Here is a 19,453-nt window from a genome sequence, read left to right as displayed (position 1 = left end):
GTGGTCAGGGATACAAAGCTTGTCCTACGTGTAATGAGGACACAACTTCCATCCGAGTGATCGGTAAGACATCTTACGTTGGTCACAGAAGATTCTTGCCAAGTACTCATCGAATGAGAAGAGACAAAGAGTTCGATGGAGAAGTTCAGAGAAGACGTCCTCCGAGACGGTTTACTTGTGAGGATATACTAGAACAAGTTAATGCTCTTGCAGTGCAAGTTCCAGGAAAACATGTCCAGTTTGGGGGTGTGAAACGTAAAAGAGGAGTAGATGAAGGTAATTGGAGGAAAAAAAAGTATTTTTTACGAGCTTGAGTATTGGTGTACAAACAAATTAAAACACAATATAGATGTCTTGCATGTTGAGAAGAATGTGTGTGATAGTCTCCTTGGCACCATCTTAGACAGTGAGAGAATCATTGTGGATTTATGAAGATGAGAATGGGAAGCTGATGAAGCCGCACGCTCCTTATGTGTTAACTCCAGCGCAGAGACAACAGTTTTGTCAGTTTATAAAAGGAGTTAGATTTCCAGATGGCTTTTGTTCAAATTTGAAGAAGAAAGTGTCCGAGAATGATACAAATATCTTGGGTTGAAGTCACACGATTGTCATGTGATAATGCAACGATTACTTTCTCTCGGTGTTCGCAAGTTTCTTCCAAAATCTATATCGACCACTATTGCAGAATTGTGCAATTTCTTTAGGCAAATATGTTCAAGGACTTTAAATGTTAAAGATATGGAGGAAGCACAAAATGATCTTATTCAGATATTGTGCAAGATGGAGTTGATTTTTCCTCCAGCTTTTTTTGACATAATGATTCATTTGGTATTACATTTTCCAGAAGAAGCAATATTGGGTGGTCCGGTATTTATGAGGTGGATGTATCCTTTTGAAAGGTACATGAAAAAATTAAAGAATTATGTGGGAAATAAAGCTCGCCCTGAAGGGTCGATCGCCGAAGGCTATGTTGCAGACGAGGCTTTGACCTTTTGTTCAATGTATTTCAAAGGCATTGAAACAAGATTTAACCGTCTTGATCGAAATGAAGATGCAACTTATATCCCACGAAATCTTGCAGTTTTCCAATCTCAATGTCGTCCACTCACAAAGGGAACTTTGAAGACTCTCGATCATAAGACTCGTGAAATAGCTGAGTGGTTCATACTTGAGAATTCTCCTGAAATTGAGCCTTATTTAGAGTAAGTTTATTCTCTTATAAATTAGAACATGTGTGGTTATTATCAGTTTTTTGTTGTCAAGAATCGTAACACTATTCTAATTAACAGCGAACACCTACAAGAGATTAAACAAAAATACCCAGATGGTGATCATGATCGTTTGCATAGGAAAAATTTCCGTTTGTGGTTTCATAAAAAGGTAGCTTTGAACTTTGAACTTTGAACAATGATTTTATTAATGATATATTTTGTGAATCTAATATCATTCTATGTATTTAGATATATGACCTGCACAAGCTTGGGTCTTTGGATAACGGTGATGAACTGTTAGCTTTAGCATCTGGGTCAGATCATTTGTCAACCTTTTACCAAGGTTGTATAGTCAATGGTGTTCGATTTATTGCACACGATCGAGACAAAAAGCGCACCACACAGAATAGTGGAGTGTCTGCTTCCGGAACAGAAGGTTTTAATTTTTACGGCACGCTTGAAGAAGTGGTTATACTTTCTTTCACTGGTGCATATTCAGTGGCATTATTTCGGTGCAAATGGTTTAACATAAATCCAAGAATGAAGAAAACAGTCATTGAAAATAATGTCACCAGTATAAACGTCAATGGTGAATGGTACAAAGATGAGCCGTACATACTTGCTACTCAAGCTAAGCAAGTTTTCTATCTCGATGATTTACTTAGAGGTCGTGATTGGAAAGTTGTAGAACATGTGAATCATCGACAAATTTGGGACATTAAGGACAATTCTGATGAGGTTAATGATGTTATTGATGTTGTACATGAAACAAGTTCATCAAATTTTTTGTTGACTGTGGACCTCGGAGAGTTGATTATGCAATCTGATCAACCTGCTGCTTATGTTGGAGCTGATAAAGATGGTGACGACGAAGCTGATATGTCAGAACATGAGGACGTTGCAGATGCAGAAGATGAATTGGTTGTTGAACTTTGTGAAGATGAAAATGTGTCTCCGATTACTGATGGAAATGATAGTGATTACTCTGTTTAGTTTTTTTCTATTTGTGTAACAGAACTATGTATTTAAATATAATGAAGTGTTTTTTTTTGTAATTATAATATAAGATATTTGAGTTTTGTGAAGATGAAAATGTATCTCCGATTACTGATGGAAATGATAGTGATTACTCTCTTTAGTTTTTTCTATTTGTGTAACAGAACTATATATTTAAATATAATGAAGTTTTTTTTTTGTAATTATTATTATTATGAATTCAATGTGATATACTTCTATTTAATGCTAATTACTAACTAATAAATTTTAAACTGAAGTATAATGTCAGCTGATATAGCTACTTATCATGGCGGAGATGGTGGGGGTCAAGACCCGCCAGATCCTTCTAGGGTACCAACATCTTGCGAGTCAGGTTAAATATTGCATATCAAAATTATTATTTAGAAATTATATTGTTAGATAAATATAACATCAATACTAATACTGATTATTGTTAATAAATTTTAAAGCCCCGTCGACGAGAAGAAAAGGTCGTGGCCCTGCTAGTAATAATGTTCTTGAAGAACGAAGGAAAAAAGCTGGGAAACCATTGGATCTAGAGCTTGATCCTGTGACCAACAAAGTGGTTGGGCAGGAGGATCAAGCTTTATTCGCATGTTGGGAACTCTAGTTTCCATGTTGTGTCCGGGGCATTATTTGGATTTTGCTGATGTACCTCAACAGTTTAAGGATCAAGTGCTTGATTGTATGAGGGTAAAAAAATTACAAATCTTGTACTTTTCATTATTTAATTCCATTATTTACAAGTTATCTAATATTTTTTTTCCTAATGCAGTATTACTATAATATAGATGGTCATCCACAACGTGAGTCAGTTCTGGCAACTCTCAACAAGGAGATGGGGGAAAGATATCGCGAGAGAAAGAACTATAGACATAGATACTTCAAAAATCATTATGCTGGACCAGAAGATTTGGAGAATGTCCTCTCTAAGCCACCTAACCATTGCACTAAGGAGGCTTGGCAACTTATTTGTGAAATGTTTTTGAGCGAAATATTTTTGGCTCGTTCCGCTAAAAATCAAGCAAACAGAAGACAAATGAAGTATGTAACAACACAAGGCACAAAGTCGTTGGCAGCTAAGTGTCACAAATATGTAAGTGAAGATGTTAATTTAATTTTATAAAATAACACATTCTGAAACATTTTGTTTACATTTGTATAGGAGAACCCGGATGCGCATGTTGTTGATACTTGGAGGGATGCTCATATGAGAAAATCGACAAAATCTTTTGTCAATGAGGTAGCTCAACAAGATTATGTAAGTGAATAGTATTGTTTTCTTGTTTCTAATGTTTATAATGTTTCTAATTTTTGTTTATAATGTTATCTTTATACAGGAAAAAATGGCGGCTGAGGTTGAGAGGTCACAGAATGAGAGGCAAAGTCAACAGCAGAGTGAGGCATCTCTAAATGTATCTGGTGTTGATTCGTCCCCGGTCGATCAATACGAGATACTAAGTAAAGTACTCGGGGAGAGATTTGACTACCAAAGAGGAGTGGGTTATAGGGCGAAAGGGAAGGCAAAAAAGACATCCTCTAGCTCTACAGATCAAAGTCAGTCCCAAGCAAATACTGCTGCTTCGCCTAATGAAGATATGAGAGTTATGGCTTTGCTGGTGAAGGCAATTCGTGAGACGTTTGAGACTTCGACAACTGTGCATCCCAGTAAACTGTATAACCCAATGTTTGACAGTTTTCTGCAGAGGCATTTGCCACCACAATCCGAAGGTGGTTCGTCTTCTCAGTCTCCGTCACAGCAGTATCAGCCTCCTTCACATTAGCAGTATCAACCTCCTTCACAGCAGCAGTTCCAGCCTCCTTCACAGTATCCGCCGCAGCAGCTGTACCAGCCTCATCCAATGTATCCGCCACATATGTCGTCGCAACAACCTCCTCAGTATCAAAACCAATACATTTTTTGACCCCATTCTCAGTCTCCTCCACAATATTTTAGTTTTACCGATTTTTCCAGGAGGATCGATGCAACCTCCGCCACAGCCATAGCCTCGAGATCTGTTTGGGGACCTCACGCTCGGACGATCATCACAACCACCATATATTCCTTCACCGCCACCGCCACGGCCGCCACAGCCACCGCCACCGCCACCGCCATCGTCACAGCCATCGTCCTCACAGCCAGACCAAAATGTTGAAGACGAGGACGATTTCAATATTAATCTTAATGACTTTCTTTAGTTACTAGTTTATATATTTGGACTGAATTAATACTTTATTTATTTTTAATGACTATAGTGATATTTACTAGGTTGATAAATATTAAAACTATTTATATTAATTTTAATGTTAGTTATGTTTAAATTAATTAAATGTTTATTTTTATTAAATTATTTTTAAAAATAATTAAATTTAATAAATATTAATTTATTTAAAATTTAATTTAAAAAAAATTATAAATACAATAATAGCGGTGGACCCCGCGGCTAATATTAATGCATCGGACATAGTTTATAGCGGCGGAACCCGCCGCTAATGTCCGCTGCTAATAATTGCTTATTAGCGGCGGGTGTGTCAGTCCGCCGCTAATAATCATTATTAGCGGCACTTTTTTAGGTGCGGGGTATTAGCGGCGGAGGCCCGCCGCTAAATCCTATTAGCAGCGGACGTGGCATTTATTAGCGGCGGAGTCCCCTGCCGCTAATAATTAAATTTGTTGTAGTGATCATTAAGTAGAGTGAAGATACGAGCACACATAAATTAGAGACAGCTAGAAGGACAAACATAAATTAGAAGGATACATAAATTAGAAGGACAAACAACAAATATCTAAAATATTCCTCACTATAAAATTGAAAATACCGCCAATAGTCACTACTGTACTGATGATGCCTACAAAAATAAGATAGGTATTAGGGCAATCCCAACGTGACATTAATATCTAAAATTTATTGAGATTTGATACTAAATTATATTCCAACCCAATACTATAATCTGCCGCTGCCATTTATAGTAGCCCCTCAAATTTGAGGTGGCACCGTAGATAACGACAAAAATTTGTTTAATATATTTGTTTACTTTTGAATATAATAATAATAATAAAACTTATTAAATATATATACATAATATAATTATGTTTTAAAAAATAATATAGTAATAAATATATTATATTTTATTAGAGAATATATACTTTTAGTGTAAATTTTGGTGTTAGATAGGAATGAAAAAAAATATAACTTTAAAATTTTAAGATTTTTGTGTTAGTTCAACATCAAATATAACATTTATGGTTGGAGTTGGCCATATATATACGCCATTCCTTGGGACCTTTATAATTTTATATATCCCCACTACTCTCACACGGTCACACTATAAATATATGAATGAAAGTGAGGAAAATGAGTGAGTGAATAAGTACGTAGGCAGAAATTATAAATGGCGAAGAAAAATTATTGGAAGAGAAGCAAAAGAGTAGTGTGTGGAATATATATGCTTCGACAGGAAAAAAGAAGAGAAGGGATGTTTAGAAGCATGGATGGGCATTATTAACTATTGTGATTAGTCCATCTTTTTGTAAAGTTTGTATTGGAAAATATGTATATGAAAAGATAAGCCAAAATATGTTGAATCATATATAGTAGTGCCCGGAAACAGGATGCTAAACCCGGAGAATTGTCGGTCAGGCAGCCTCTCCGAAAGGATTCTCTACTTCAAACCATCATATATATATATATATATAAATCCGTTCATATTGGTTACTGTTGGATATTTTTTAATGAAAAAAACCAATTGGGATTTGTCCCACATTGGTAATAAGAGGTTAAACCTCTCCTTTGTTGCCTATATATAGAGTCTTGGGTCTCTTAGTTTTATTTACACCAAAAACTTATACTTATATATATTTTGTCTTTATTTGAGGATTAAAGATATATATATTTTCGATATTGTTCTTCCTTTCTACTCTTTAGACTTTTTAGATTTGTTCTACTTTTTAGATTTGTTCTAGTGTGAGTGTGATAGAGTTTGGGCATACTCTTTAGACTTTTTAGATTTGTTCTACTTTTTAGATTTGTTCTAGTGTGAGTGTGATAGAGTTTGGGCATATTTGATTTGGCGGCGAAGTAATTGCGTTACTTGTCGTTCACCGTTGTCGAAACCTCGTAGAGGCGCTTTTATTTTGTTATTTATAATTATTTATATTATGTTATTTATAATTATAATATTGTCATTTATATTATAGTTATTTATAATTATAATATTGTTATATATATTATAAGTTATTTATATTGTATTATTTATAATTATAATATTTATGTATCTTTAATTTAGTAGATATAAATATTGTATTTATCATATTGCGTTTATTCAAGTATTATATAAGTTATGTTTTTCTTGCAATCTTAAAACAGATTATTGTTTAAATATAATATTTGAATATATCTAAATATAATATTTGAATATATCTATTAGTGATATTTCTATATCTATATATTGAAAGATATTATTATTGCGAAAAGTTCGTTTGAACTTAATTCTCACTAGAGAAGTTCTGGGAACTGAATATTTTCTAAGAAACTAGACTGCTGAGGCAGGGGCTAGACCCTTCTTCTAGTGTTCTTTGGAAATTATCTAGTAGAGATATTTGAGACTGGATAAATACTCAAAGAAATATTCTACGAGAGGCTAGACCACGAATGGTTGGGGTTTTAACCCTTCCAGGCTAACCTAAGAATTTTATTTAAGTTTGATTTAATAAATCTATCAGTCATGGTGTCTGAGATAAACCTAGTCAATTCCAACCCAATGGAGTGGTGGATTGATACTGGTGCCACTCGGCATGTATGCTCAGACGAGAGTCTGTTCAAATCTTTTGAACAGGTAGATAATGGCGAGAAGATTTTCATGGGAAATTCTGCCACATCTAAAATTGCGGGTCAAGGAAGTGTGATCCTAAAAATGACTTCTGGAAAGGAGTTGACTCTGAACAACGTACTGTACGTACCAGAGATCCGGAAAAACCTAGTGTCTGGTTCACTGTTGAACAAACACGGATTCCGAATTGTATTTGAGTCAGACAAAGTTGTTCTGTCCAAAAGTGGAATGTATGTTGGAAGTGGTTATGTAACTGATGGTAAACTCAGTGTAATGGTTGTTAAACCAATTATCAATAAAGTTAATAACTCTTCTACTTACTTGCTTGAGTCTTCCAATGTTTGGCATGGTAGACTAGGGCATGTTAATTATGATACTCTGCGGAGATTAATTAACTTGAATCACATACCAAAATTCCACATTGATTCAAATTATAAGTGTGAAACCTGTGTTGAGACAAAACTAACAAGGTCTTCCTTCAAAACGATTGAAAGGAATAATGAACCCCTAAATTTAATCCATAGCGATGTATGTGATTTAAAATTTGTTCAAACAAGGGGAGGCAATAAGTATTTTATTACTTTTTTCGATGATAGCACGAAATATTGCTATGTGTATTTGCTAAAAAGCAAAGACGAGGCTATAGAGAAATTTGTTCTCTATAAGACCGAAGTTGAGAATCAACTTAACAAAAAGATTAAGGTGTTGAGAAGTGATTGAGGTGGTGAGTATGAATCACCATTTCGTGAATTTTGTGCAAAAAATGGAATCATCCATGAAACCACTGCACCTTATTCACCTCAGCAAAATGGTGTTGCTGAACGGAAAAATCGTACATTGAAAGAGATGATGAATGCGATGTTGATTAGTTCTGGATTGCCGCAGAACATGCGGGGAGAAGCTATCTTATCAGCTAATTATCTTTTAAATAAGATACCCAAAAAGAAAGAAGATAAGACCCCTTATGAGTTATGGAAAGGAACGAAACCTTCCTTCAAATACTTAAGAGTGTGGGGGTGTCTTGCCAAAGTGGTTGTACCTTTACCAAAAATGGTAAAAATAGGTCCAAAAACTATTGATTGCATTTTCATTGGTTATGCACATAATAGTAGTGCGTATCGGTTTTTGGTGTATGAGTCTAAAGTATCTGACATACACAAAAACATGATAATGGAATCCAGAAATGCGTCGTTCTTTGAACACGTATTTCCTCTTAGATCAAAAGAGGATTCAAGTTCGTTGAAACGAATACATGAGACTATTGCTGAAAATAGTCATGATCAAAGTCAAGAATGTGAGGATGAACCTAGACGTAGCAAAAGAATTAGAACAGAAAAATCTTTTGGTCCAGATTTTTTGACCTATTTGCTAGAAGGTGAACCTCAAAGCTTTGATGAAGCTGTGAACTCCACTGAAGGCTCTTTATGGAAAGATGCTATTAATAGTGAGATTGAATCCATACTTCAAAATCACACCTGGGAGTTATTAGATCTTCCTCCAGGATGTAAGCCTTTAGGGGCTAAATGGATTTTCAAAAGGAAAATGAAATCTGATGGTTCAATTGATAAGTATAAGGCACGACTTGTAATTAAAGGTTATAAGCAGCGTGAAGGCCTTGATTACTTTGTGATAACCAACACACTAATTAGTTAGTTAGTTGGTAATTAGTTAGGCATTAGTTGTTCACTTGCTGTAAGTTGTAACAGAATTGTAATATCAACTATTGTCTATATATAGTGAAATCAAATAAAGAAAACAGATGATTCCTTTCAAGCATTATTTCTCAAGAACGTTCTTTCTCTCTTTCTCTCCTTTGTTCAAATTCTACATGGTATCAGAGTACATTTGACTAACGTCCATGGATTTTTCCGGCGACCACTCGTCTCAAGCTGGAGCTACCGATCCAACTCCTGTGCCGGCTCCGCTCTTCTCGACGGCTCCGACATGGAATTCTTTTTTGAATTCTCTTACTGCTTCTCTGACTTTGAAACTTGATCGTACTAATTTTGTTTCTTGGAAGTCTCAGGTCATACCTACTGTTATAGGTCATGATCTTGATGAATTCTTGTTCAGTGACACTACCCCACCCTTGAAGCTCGATAATGGCACTGATAACCCGATGTTTCTTCAGTGGCGGCGCAAGGATTAACTTCTCCTCTCTTGGCTTCGCTCTTCGATGACTGAAGGCATTCTTGCCACCGTAGCTTCTTATTTGACATCGCACTCGGTTTGGAAGGCCTTGGAACAGAAATTTGCTTGTCAATCTAAAGCTCGGCTTCTGCAACTTAAAGGTCAGCTCACCAGTCTTCAAAAAGGTACCCTGTCCATCTCTGATTATGTTGATAAAATCAAGTCTTTATGCGATTCTTTGGCCATTACTGGGCATCCTGTGAATGATCTTGATATGGTTATGCATTTGCTTCATGGCCTCGGTCCCGAGTTCGATCCTGTTGTGTCTGGAATTATGTCCAGGAGTGATGTTCTCTCTCTTGAAGAAGTTCAGGCTCTCTTGATGTCCCATGAATCTCGTCTTGAGCGACATGCCACTATGATGGATCTCCCTACAAAAATGGCTGCCAACCTTGCTGATGCGTGTCGTATGGCGTACCAAATTTAATAAAGATTTTGATTACACTATCACCAATTAATTTAGTACAATGGCAAATAGAGGTCGAACCCAATGGTACTATATTCAATTTATTATTCACAAAGTTTAACAAAGTTAATAGGAAAAGGGGATTTTGAAATTTAAAACTAATAAGACGATTAACAAATAAGGATTTATAACGATTTTTAAAGAACAGTTAAGAATTATTCTCCACCTCAAACAATCATGCATGAATATCAATATTGAATATTATTCCGATTCCCAATTAAACTATTAACCCCGCAGATAAAGCTTAAGCAGTCAATTATCCCAATCTCCCTATTACAATCAATCACGGCGAAGCGCTCAATAATTAACTCTTTTTTACCAAATAACAAACCTATGAAGCATATGATTCATTTAATTTAGTAAAAGCATTAAGAACAATGGAGATAAGTTAATCTAGGCAATAAATCAATTTAGCATATAATTCATTTAACCTAGGTTATATCCTTCATCACAATCAACAACATATTTGACCATATCATCAATTGCAATTTATCACCAATACTTAGATACCTAAACTATTAGGTGAATAGAAATTCTAAGATGATAATGAAATAATGTAAACCCTAATTAGTTGTACACCCTAACAAGGAATCACAAAATTCATAAGATAAGCATAGAAGAATAGAATCAATTTAATATGAAGGAAATCCAGAAATAATACTCATAACTGAAGTCAAACAATCATGTCTGGGTTTTGAATAACCCTTAACCTAAAAGAAACTAGCCAATAATCTTCATCATGATTAAAAACATAAACATAGATAAAGAATAATAGAGTAGGGGAAGAAGAAAACTATTGAGATGTTGATTGCGATCTTCCTTCTCCTCCCAAGCTCTCTCTAAAAACGTAAAATCAAAACCCTCTCTCGATTCTAACCCTAATCCCCTTTTTTTTTATCTCCCCTCAAATAATCAGAAAGATTGAATTTAAGTTCAAATTTAAACGCGTGCCGCGGCAGGTACTTTCCCTTGCCGCGGCAAGGAACTTCGAAAAAGCTTTGCTGGACTGTCGTGCCGCGGCATGGATTTTCCTTTTCCGCGGCAAGGAACTCTCTGACTTGCCTCGTAGCGGCAGGGACTTTTCCTTGTAGCGGCGAGCTCTCTGCTTGATCACACTTTCATTCTTTTTCGATTTTTTTCTTCTTCTTTGACTTCACTCCACTGGTTAGAATCCTACAACATTATCATTTAACCAAAAACTCATCAAAAATATAGACATTATCCTCAAAAATGACGATTTAGTTTAAATGAAACAAATTAGCAAAACAATTCTAACCATCCCCAAACACACTACTTATGAACATAAAACTTTGATGAATACGAAGTAAACTTTATACAAAAATGGACTTATCAAATTCCCCCACACTTGAACTTTGCTAGTCCCTTAGCAAACAACTAAACTCTAAAAAAAATTAAAAACTAACACAACAGGCGGTCTCATTGAATACGATGATTGTCTCAGAGAATTACACTAAAACATTATGCTATAATGACTTTGAATTTCATAACCATCAGATTTTCAACTCCTAAATTGATGAACTACTTGAAATTTATCTTAAACCACGAGTTATAACAATCATACTTACCAGCTCACTTGAATCAAGATTAATCCATACATGTCGTTTTATTAATGTTCTTTTTTCATAAAAGCAAACTAGCCCCTCATCAAAAAAAATGTATATATAAGTATCAACCACTCCATAGACATTAACTAATTACTCTCCACTAATATAAACACACAGAATCAAGAATCAAAAGGTCTTTATAAGCTTATAATGTATGGCTAAGGTGCAGGGTAGATGAGAAGGATACATTTAGGCTCATATTGCACCATAGCATACCCAATATATACTTTTTCTCTATTTCTACTTTGGATCTTCCTCAACAATTCCCTCATACTTTTTATACATTATTGATCTCTCTATTTTCCCCCACACTTATTTTCATGCAAGAAATTTTTTTTTCTTTCTTTTTCTCTTTTTTTTTTCACATATTTCTTAGGAATAAATAGGAGATCTTTACACTTATAACCACATCATATACAGAAACTCTTACTATACTTCTCTTTTTTCTTTCTTTCTTCTCTTTTTTTTTCACATATAACCTCTCATCCCATAGTAGAAATTTAACTAGCTAGGCCATGGTGCAATGGGTTATCAACACAGATAAAGAAAAATAAAGAAGTTTAGGATTAAGTAATGAGTTCTCAAAAAAAAAAAAAAATATGGTCAATAAGGCTCAAAAACAAGGAACTAAGGATACATTATTAATATGGTAGGCTTGAACGGCTCAAACGATCCAAAGAAAATTGCCTTTATCATTTCCCTAATTCTGTGCACTTATGATTTCGGCTCAAGCAATCAACCAATGTGTTCTAGAGTGGCGGGGACTAAGTTTGTATATATCTATTTTTATTTTTTTTCGACATGCATAAATCATTCCTAAAACAAGTAAGTAGCCAATCTAACTGTAATAAATCGCTATTTAAATCACAAATTCAAGTAATCATCAAAACAAGAGTCAAGCACACGAATCATAATCTATCCATCATCTTCTAGCATTCAAGTTTAGTGTCACTCATAAACTCATCATCGACCATTGCATTCAATAAGACCAGCACAAGACACAAGACCAAACACAAGACCAAACACACAATTATAAACAAACACAGACCAAACAAACAATTTGTTACCCATCGCCCACACTTGAATTAAACATTGTCCTCAATGGTGATAAGTACAAATTGACACAAGAAAATAAAATAAAAATAATAAAAAGAAAGAAAAAGAAAATAAAAAAAACAAATGACAAGAAAAATAGGAAAATAAGAAAACTCCCTCATTAATTGCGACTAAAGGTGTCATCCGCATCATATTGGAACTTTTCTGTGTTACCCGCTCCATCATCATTATCATAGTCATTGGTATGGCTAGGCGGCACCGGAACAGATGGAGGGTTAGGTGGCAACCACATTGGGGCCGGTGGATATCCAGACATATCCGCCCCTAAATTGGTTTGCTGCATCCTGAAGCACAAGTCTTGATAGCTAGCAAACTCCATCATTCTTTGATTTTGGGCCACCATCTCTTCATGATATGTTCGAATGTCAAGACGAGCATGATAGAGTTCATTCTCCATAGTGGCAACCCGATCAGTAAGTGTCCTGTTACGGCCAGTGTGAGGCTGAACAGGTGCATGTGAAGAAGATGCAGGTTGCGCAGAAGATGTGGCTGTGGGTTTGTCAAACTGCTGAATAGTATTCCTGTCAATGATATGCATTGGGCTTATTACTTCCTCATTATCATTCCATCGTACACCGGCCTTCTTGCCGAGGTCTGTGATTAATGAAGGATGGTAGAACCCATTCTGTGTACTGGACATACTCTTCAGGATTGATGCATGAATGATCTTGCCAACGTCTATAGACTTGTTTGTTACAATGGCGTACAACAAGTTCCCACAAGCCAAGTCCACTGTTCCAAAATGTTTTGTGGGGAACATTTTTGCCCCAACAAAACGGTGCCACGCCTTGAGTTCATAGTCCATATATTTGGACTCCAGTTTATGAGCAGTGTCATTCTCAGTCGTCCTCCACCGCGCCCCTCTAATGCCAATGGCTTGAATAATGGCATTAGGATCCAGATTTGATTCAGAAGCATTGAACTCGTCATTTGGAATATCTGGCAGTCCGTAGTAACGGTTAATGGCAGAGGCAGAATAGGTAACGGGAACACCCCTAACCATTACCTGTAAATTCTTGCGGTCGATTGCATTAGCATAGAACTCACGAACAATCGATACAACCGCGGGTTGTGGTTGGGCACACAGTCTTTGCCAACCCCTCTGCTCGATGATACTCATCAACCTTGGATACGGATGATGCATGTCTAGATCAAAGCCCTGTTCTGCCACCCATGCCTTCTTCTTATCAATGGCATCCTTGTAGCTTTCAAACGCTTCTTTTGAAGTGAATTTCTTTGCATTATACTTGACTTTGGCTGTGGTAGACGGGCCTGCATGGTCAGTGCATGATCTCTTGCTCGACATTATATCACAGGCAATAATTGAGGATTAACGCCTTCAAAGTGGTAATGATTAATAATTAATGGCACAGCACAGAGCAGAAGATTTAACACGCTCAAATCTGACTATTCAACTCACTGTGGCATTTCATCGAACATGTAGAGTGCACAGTTTAAAATTCAGAGATCACAAGGTTATGGCTTGATCAACTACCCCCAAGATGTAGATACACTCAATATACAAGCATTTTCACCACAGAAATCAAAATCAAAGAAAGAGATCCAACAAAACCCGTCCACTCTCAGAGGAATTAGAAGTTGATAAACCTCAATCAAAGCTTGCAAATAGAGAAAAATACCTTGAATCCAACCCAAAGATGATGCAAATGTGCTTGATGATGCTTGATCCCGAGCAAAGCCTACCCAATGAGCATTAGTCGATAATGAAAGTAATGGGTGGCTAATGATGGTGATTTTGAGGAATGGGTATAATGGAGGATGGGTAGATGGGTATGATTGATAGTGAGCAAGAAGAGTGGGTATGGAATAGGCAAGATGATTGAGGATGCTGAGGGAGAATGGGAGAATGATGAGGGGCAAGTTTGATAATGGTGTTTAGGGCTTAAGAGAAGAAGAAGAAGAATGGAGAATGAGAGATTCGGTTTGTATTTAGGAGAAGGGTGAATGAATGGTGAAAAGGGAAAGAAAAAGGAAAAGAAAAAGTGCATTTAGGCAGTTTCTGGAAGTCGTGCCGCGGCAGGGCTTTTTAGTTGCCGCGGCACATGAGTCTTGGCTTGGGGGATTTCTTCACGTGCCGCGGCAGGAACTTTTCCTTGCCGCGGCGAGAGGCTCTCGGATCGAATTCTAGGGGCGTAGGCCGCGGCAGGAACTTTTCTTTGCCGCGGCAAGATGCATTTTCCTGCATTATTTTTTTTTTTTTAATTTTTTTTCACGGTTCAAAGAGAGAATCAGAATACAAAAAAAATTGAAATAACTAAATGTTCAACTTAAAAAAAAATAAAGAAAATAACTAAAACTGAAAACAATAAAGATGGCTACGTTTAACGTCGCTAACTCGACTTAGAACTTCAATCTTCATCGACATAAACTGGGTCTTCAAGGTACATCACATGAACTTGCTCATCCTCCGCCATTGACTCATAGTAGGGCTTCAGTCTCTGGCCATTCACCTTGAATGACTTTCCGGTACTTGGACTCACAACTTCGACCGCTCCATGAGGAAAAACCTTGGTAACAATGAACAGACCTAACCAGCGAGACTTCAACTTCCCAGGAAAGAGTTTAAGGCGAGAGTGATACATGAGAACTTTCTGACCTTCCACAAAGCTCTTCCGAAGAATATGTTTGTCATGAAAAGCTTTGGTTTTCTCCTTGTAGATTTTCGAACTCTCATATGCTTCATTGCGTATTTCTTCTAACTCATGCAATTGAAGCATTCTTTATTTTCCTACAGCAACCATGTCCATGTTACACTTCTTTACAGCCCACTACGCCTTATGCTCTAGCTCAACCGGTAGATGGCAAGGTTTCCCATACACCAACCGATAAGGTGACATACCGATAGGTATTTTATATGTCGTTCGATACGCCCACAAGGCATCATCAAGCCTTGTACTCCAATCTTTCCGGTTTGGATTTACAGTTTTCTCAAGGATCAATTTGATTTCACGATTAGAAACCTCCGCTTGCCCATTGGCTTGAGGATGGTACGCAACTGTCACCTTGTGAGTTACACTATAGCGTCGAAACAGTGCTTCTATACTCTTGTTACAAAAATGAGTGCCTCGATCACTAAGTATTGCCTTAGGTGTACCAAAACGCACAAAAATGTTGGAGCGAATGAAATCCACTACTGTTTTTTAATTGTCCGTTCTAGTTGCAATCGCTTCCACCCATTTAGACACGTAGTCTACCGCCAATAAAATATATTCATAGCCGAAAGAGGATGGGAATGGTCCCATGAAATCCATACCCCAAACATCAAAGATCTCAAGAATTAAAATAGGGGTTTGGGGCATTTGATCCTTGGCCGTTATGTTACCAACTCGTTGACAACGATCACATGCCTTACAATAAGCATAAGCATCTTTGAAAATTGTGGGCCAATAGAAACCGCTGTCAAATATCTTACGAGCTGTCCTCTTAGGTCCAAAGTGTCCACCACAAGCATAAGCATGACAAAAAGCAAGGATGGAACAAAATTTAGATTCAGGTACACACCTTCGAATGATTTGATCAGTACAATGCTTCCAAAGAAAAGGTTCATCCCATATGTAGTGGCAATCATCATGCTTGATCTTGTTCCGTTGTGCTTGTGTGAGATCACTTGGTAACTCCTTTGAAGCAAGGTAGTTTACAATGTCGGCATACCAAGGAATAACTTCTTGCATGGTGAGGAGTTGCTCATCCAGAAATTTTTCTTCTATGGGCAAATTATCTTCATCCCGAATAAAATGACTCAAGTGATCTGCCACCCTATTCTCAGTTATCTTTTATCTCCAAATCAAACTCTTGAAGAAGTAGAATCCACCGGATCAGCCGAGGCTTGGCTTCTTTCTTTGCCAATAAATAGCGAAGGGAAGCATGGTCGGTATACACAATCACTTTAGTTCCAATCAAGTATGACCGAAACTTTTCCAATGCAAAAATGACTGCCAATAGCTCTTTTTCAGTGGTGGAATAATTAAGTTGAGCATCATTAAGAGTGCAAGAAGCATAATATATAACATGAGGAAGCTTGTCAACTCGCTGCCCAAGAACAGCGCCCACGGCATAGTCACTTGCATCACACATGAGTTCAAATGGTAACTCCCAATTCGGTGGCTGAATTATAGGAGCTGTAGTTAGAGACTCTTTTAATAGGTTGAAAGCCACGAAACACTTGTCATTAAATTCGAACTTTACATCTTTTTGGAGAAGGTTGCATAGAGGTGTGGAAATTCTAGAGAAATCCTTTATAAATCTCCGATAAAACCCTGCATGCCCAAGGAATGATCTTACTTCTTTCACACTAGTCGGAGATGGTAGAGAACGAATTAAATCAATCTTTGCCTTATCAACCTCTATTCCCTTGACTGAAATCACATGACCCAAAACTATACCTTGGCTTACCATAAAATGGCATTTTTCCCAGTTGAGCACAAGGTTAGTTTCAATACACCGCTGGAGTACCAAAGTGAGATTATGAAGGCAGCGATCAAATGAGTCACCATAAACACTAAAATCATCCATAAAAACCTCGATGATGTTTTCAATATATTCTGAAAAAAATGCTCATCATACATCGCTGAAATGTGGCCGGAGCATTACATAACCCAAACGACATTCGTCGGAAAGCGAATGTACCAAAAGGGCATGTAAAGGTTGTCTTCTCTTGATCTTCAGGAGCTATAACAATCTGATTATATCCCGAATAACCGTCAAGAAAACAATAATAAGGATGACCCGCTAACCTCTCAAGCATCTGATCAATGAACGGTAATGGAAAGTGATCCTTACGGGTTGCCGCATTCAACTTTCGGTAATCTATACAAACTTGCCACCCGGTTTGCATTCTTTTTTGTACCAGCTCGTTTTCATCATTCTTTACCACTGTGATTCCAGACTTCTTTGGTACTACCTGAACAGGACTCACCCATTGACTGTCTGAAATTGGGTAAATAGTACCCACACTAAGGAGCTTCAGTATCTCCTTTTTCACAACCTCCATCATAGGTGGATTCAATCTCCGTTGCGCCTCACATGTTGGTTTAGACCCTTCTTCAAGTAACATTCGGTGCATGCACATGGAAGGGCTAATCCCCTTAATATCCGCAATAGACCAACCAATGGCTGTTTTATACTCTCGGAGTACTCTCATTAATTTTTCTTCTTGACCTTGGTTAAGATTTCTTGCAATTATAACAGGAAGTGTCTGGTTTTTCCCCAAGTAAACATATTTGAGATGCTCCGGAAGAGGCTTCAATTAAAGTGTAGGAGCTTGAATAATTGATGGCTGCAATTTCTCATTAGAAATCGGCAAATTAAGGAATGCAACCTTCTTAAAAGTCTTGTCAAAACCACTATTGAGTGTGGTTATGACATCCATGATCTCATGAGACAAATCTTCATCAGTCAATACAAGATGCTCTCTCAACGCAACCTCCAAATCATCTTCACTATGCAAATCTAAAACTCGTTGAGAAAGAATATCCAACACATCAAGAGAGTAAACAACATGTACATCACTTGGATACCTCATAGCCTCAAAAATATTAATTCGAATTGTCTCCCCATCAAATTCCATGGTCAACGTACCGTCATGCACATCAATCTTAGTTCTCGCAATCTTCATGAATGGTCTCCCCAACAAAATTGGAGTAGAGCATGGAATAGATTCATCTTCCATATCGAGAACATAAAAATCAGTCGGAAACACCAATTCATTTACTTGAACTAAAACATCTTCTATTACACCCCTGGGATAAGCATTCGACCGATCAGCAAGTTGAATAATCACTCCTGTCTCTTCAAGTGGACCGAGATTCAATGAAGCATAAATGGAGAATGGCATGACATTAATAGAGGCTCCCAAATCCAACATACACCGCTCAATTCTTTTATTACCAATAGTGCAAGGGATAGTAAAAGTACCACGATCCTTACACTTTGGTGGAAGCTTTTTTTGTAGAACTGCGGAAACATTCTCCCCCACACTAACTTTTTCATTACCCCTCAACTTACGCTTATTAGTGCACAACTCTTTCAGAAACTTGGCATAGCGTGACACTTGTTTAATAGCGTCAAGAAGAGGGATATTCACTTCTACCTTTCGGAATGTATCAAGAATTTCCTTGTCAACCTCTTCCTTTTTAGTCTTTTTCAGTCTGCTTGGGAATGGAGGTGGAATGACAATAGTAGGCTTAGGGCTGAGTTGTGTAGGGGTGGTTGGCTTTGGAGAAACATCTTCATTAACTGAGCAATCAACTTGTGGCTTGGATGACAATTTACTGGGAATTGGAGGACTCGGTGGATCATATTGCGTCCCACTGCGCAAAGTTACTGCACTAGCATTCTCCTTGGGATTCATCTCAGGTTGTGAAGGCAATTTATTTGACAGATGAGCTTCCAACCGGTTATATGATGCCGCTAATTGTCCCACCTGATTCTCCAAACTTTTGATAGAAGCTTGGGTGGTTTGCTGAAATTGAAGAGTATTTGTAGCAAGTGCATTGATTAAATCCTCAGTAGAAGTTTTGGCACTTGGTTGTGGAGCAGCCTGCGGTGGTTGTGATGGTCTAGGTACATAATTATTTTGAGACCTCTGTTGTGTAGTGAAACCAGGTGGTCTTGCTGTTGTTGGTTGTTGAGCTATTTGTTGATGATTCCCATATCGAAGGTTTGGATGATCACGCTAGCCAGGATTATAAGTTTGTGAAAATGGTTCATAATACATCTGACGTAATTTACCAGGAAAATTTCCCACAGCATTAACACCCTCATTTTTTCCCTCTACTAGAGTGGAGCACGTATCAGTAGGGTGCCCCACTACTTGACAGATTCCACATGGCCGCACCTGTTGGCCCAAAGCTAGTTGTTGTACCACTGCAGTTAATTGAGCCAATTGTTGACCCAGCTGATTAGCATTAGAGGTGCTCACTTCATTAGCTGATTTGGGCGGTGGAACAGGATCTTGACGAATGCCAAACTGTTGTGAG

The 19,453-nt window shown here is 37.3% G+C and overlaps 2 protein-coding genes across 2 annotated transcripts; one reads left to right on the top strand and one right to left on the bottom strand.

Moving 5' to 3' along the window:
* The first annotated feature begins 850 nt into the window (after window positions 1-850).
* On the top strand, window positions 851-2,065 carry LOC133793528 (uncharacterized). The gene is made up of 3 exons (XM_062230857.1): window positions 851-1,202; window positions 1,290-1,367; window positions 2,062-2,065. Exons 1-3 carry the CDS (start codon window positions 874-876, stop codon window positions 2,063-2,065), a joined length of 411 nt encoding a protein of 136 aa, XP_062086841.1. The 5' UTR covers window positions 851-873.
* Window positions 2,066-14,824: 12,759 nt separating this feature from the next.
* Window positions 14,825-15,193, bottom strand: LOC133795041 (uncharacterized). Its single transcript, XM_062232495.1, has one exon. It carries the CDS (start codon window positions 15,191-15,193, stop codon window positions 14,825-14,827), a length of 369 nt encoding a protein of 122 aa, XP_062088479.1.
* Window positions 15,194-19,453: the final 4,260 nt, after the last annotated feature.

This window comes from Humulus lupulus, chromosome 8, assembly GCF_963169125.1.
Source record: "Humulus lupulus chromosome 8, drHumLupu1.1, whole genome shotgun sequence".
NCBI classification, from domain to species: Eukaryota; Viridiplantae; Streptophyta; class Magnoliopsida; order Rosales; family Cannabaceae; genus Humulus; species Humulus lupulus.
Note: the sequence above shows the minus strand (reverse complement) of the source record. Positions and strands in the feature narration are given on the sequence as shown.

Excerpts from the sequence above, each read along its gene's own strand:
- LOC133793528 (XM_062230857.1), top strand. The coding sequence starts at position 874 with ATGAGGTGGATGTATCCTTTTGAAAGGTACATGAAAAAATTAAAGAAT. Across the intron at positions 1,203-1,289 it reads GAAATTGAGCCTTATTTAGA|CGAACACCTACAAGAGATTA; the intron begins GTAAGTTTATTC and ends TCTAATTAACAG.
- LOC133795041 (XM_062232495.1), bottom strand. The coding sequence starts at position 15,193 with ATGCTTCAATTGCATGAGTTAGAAGAAATACGCAATGAAGCATATGAG.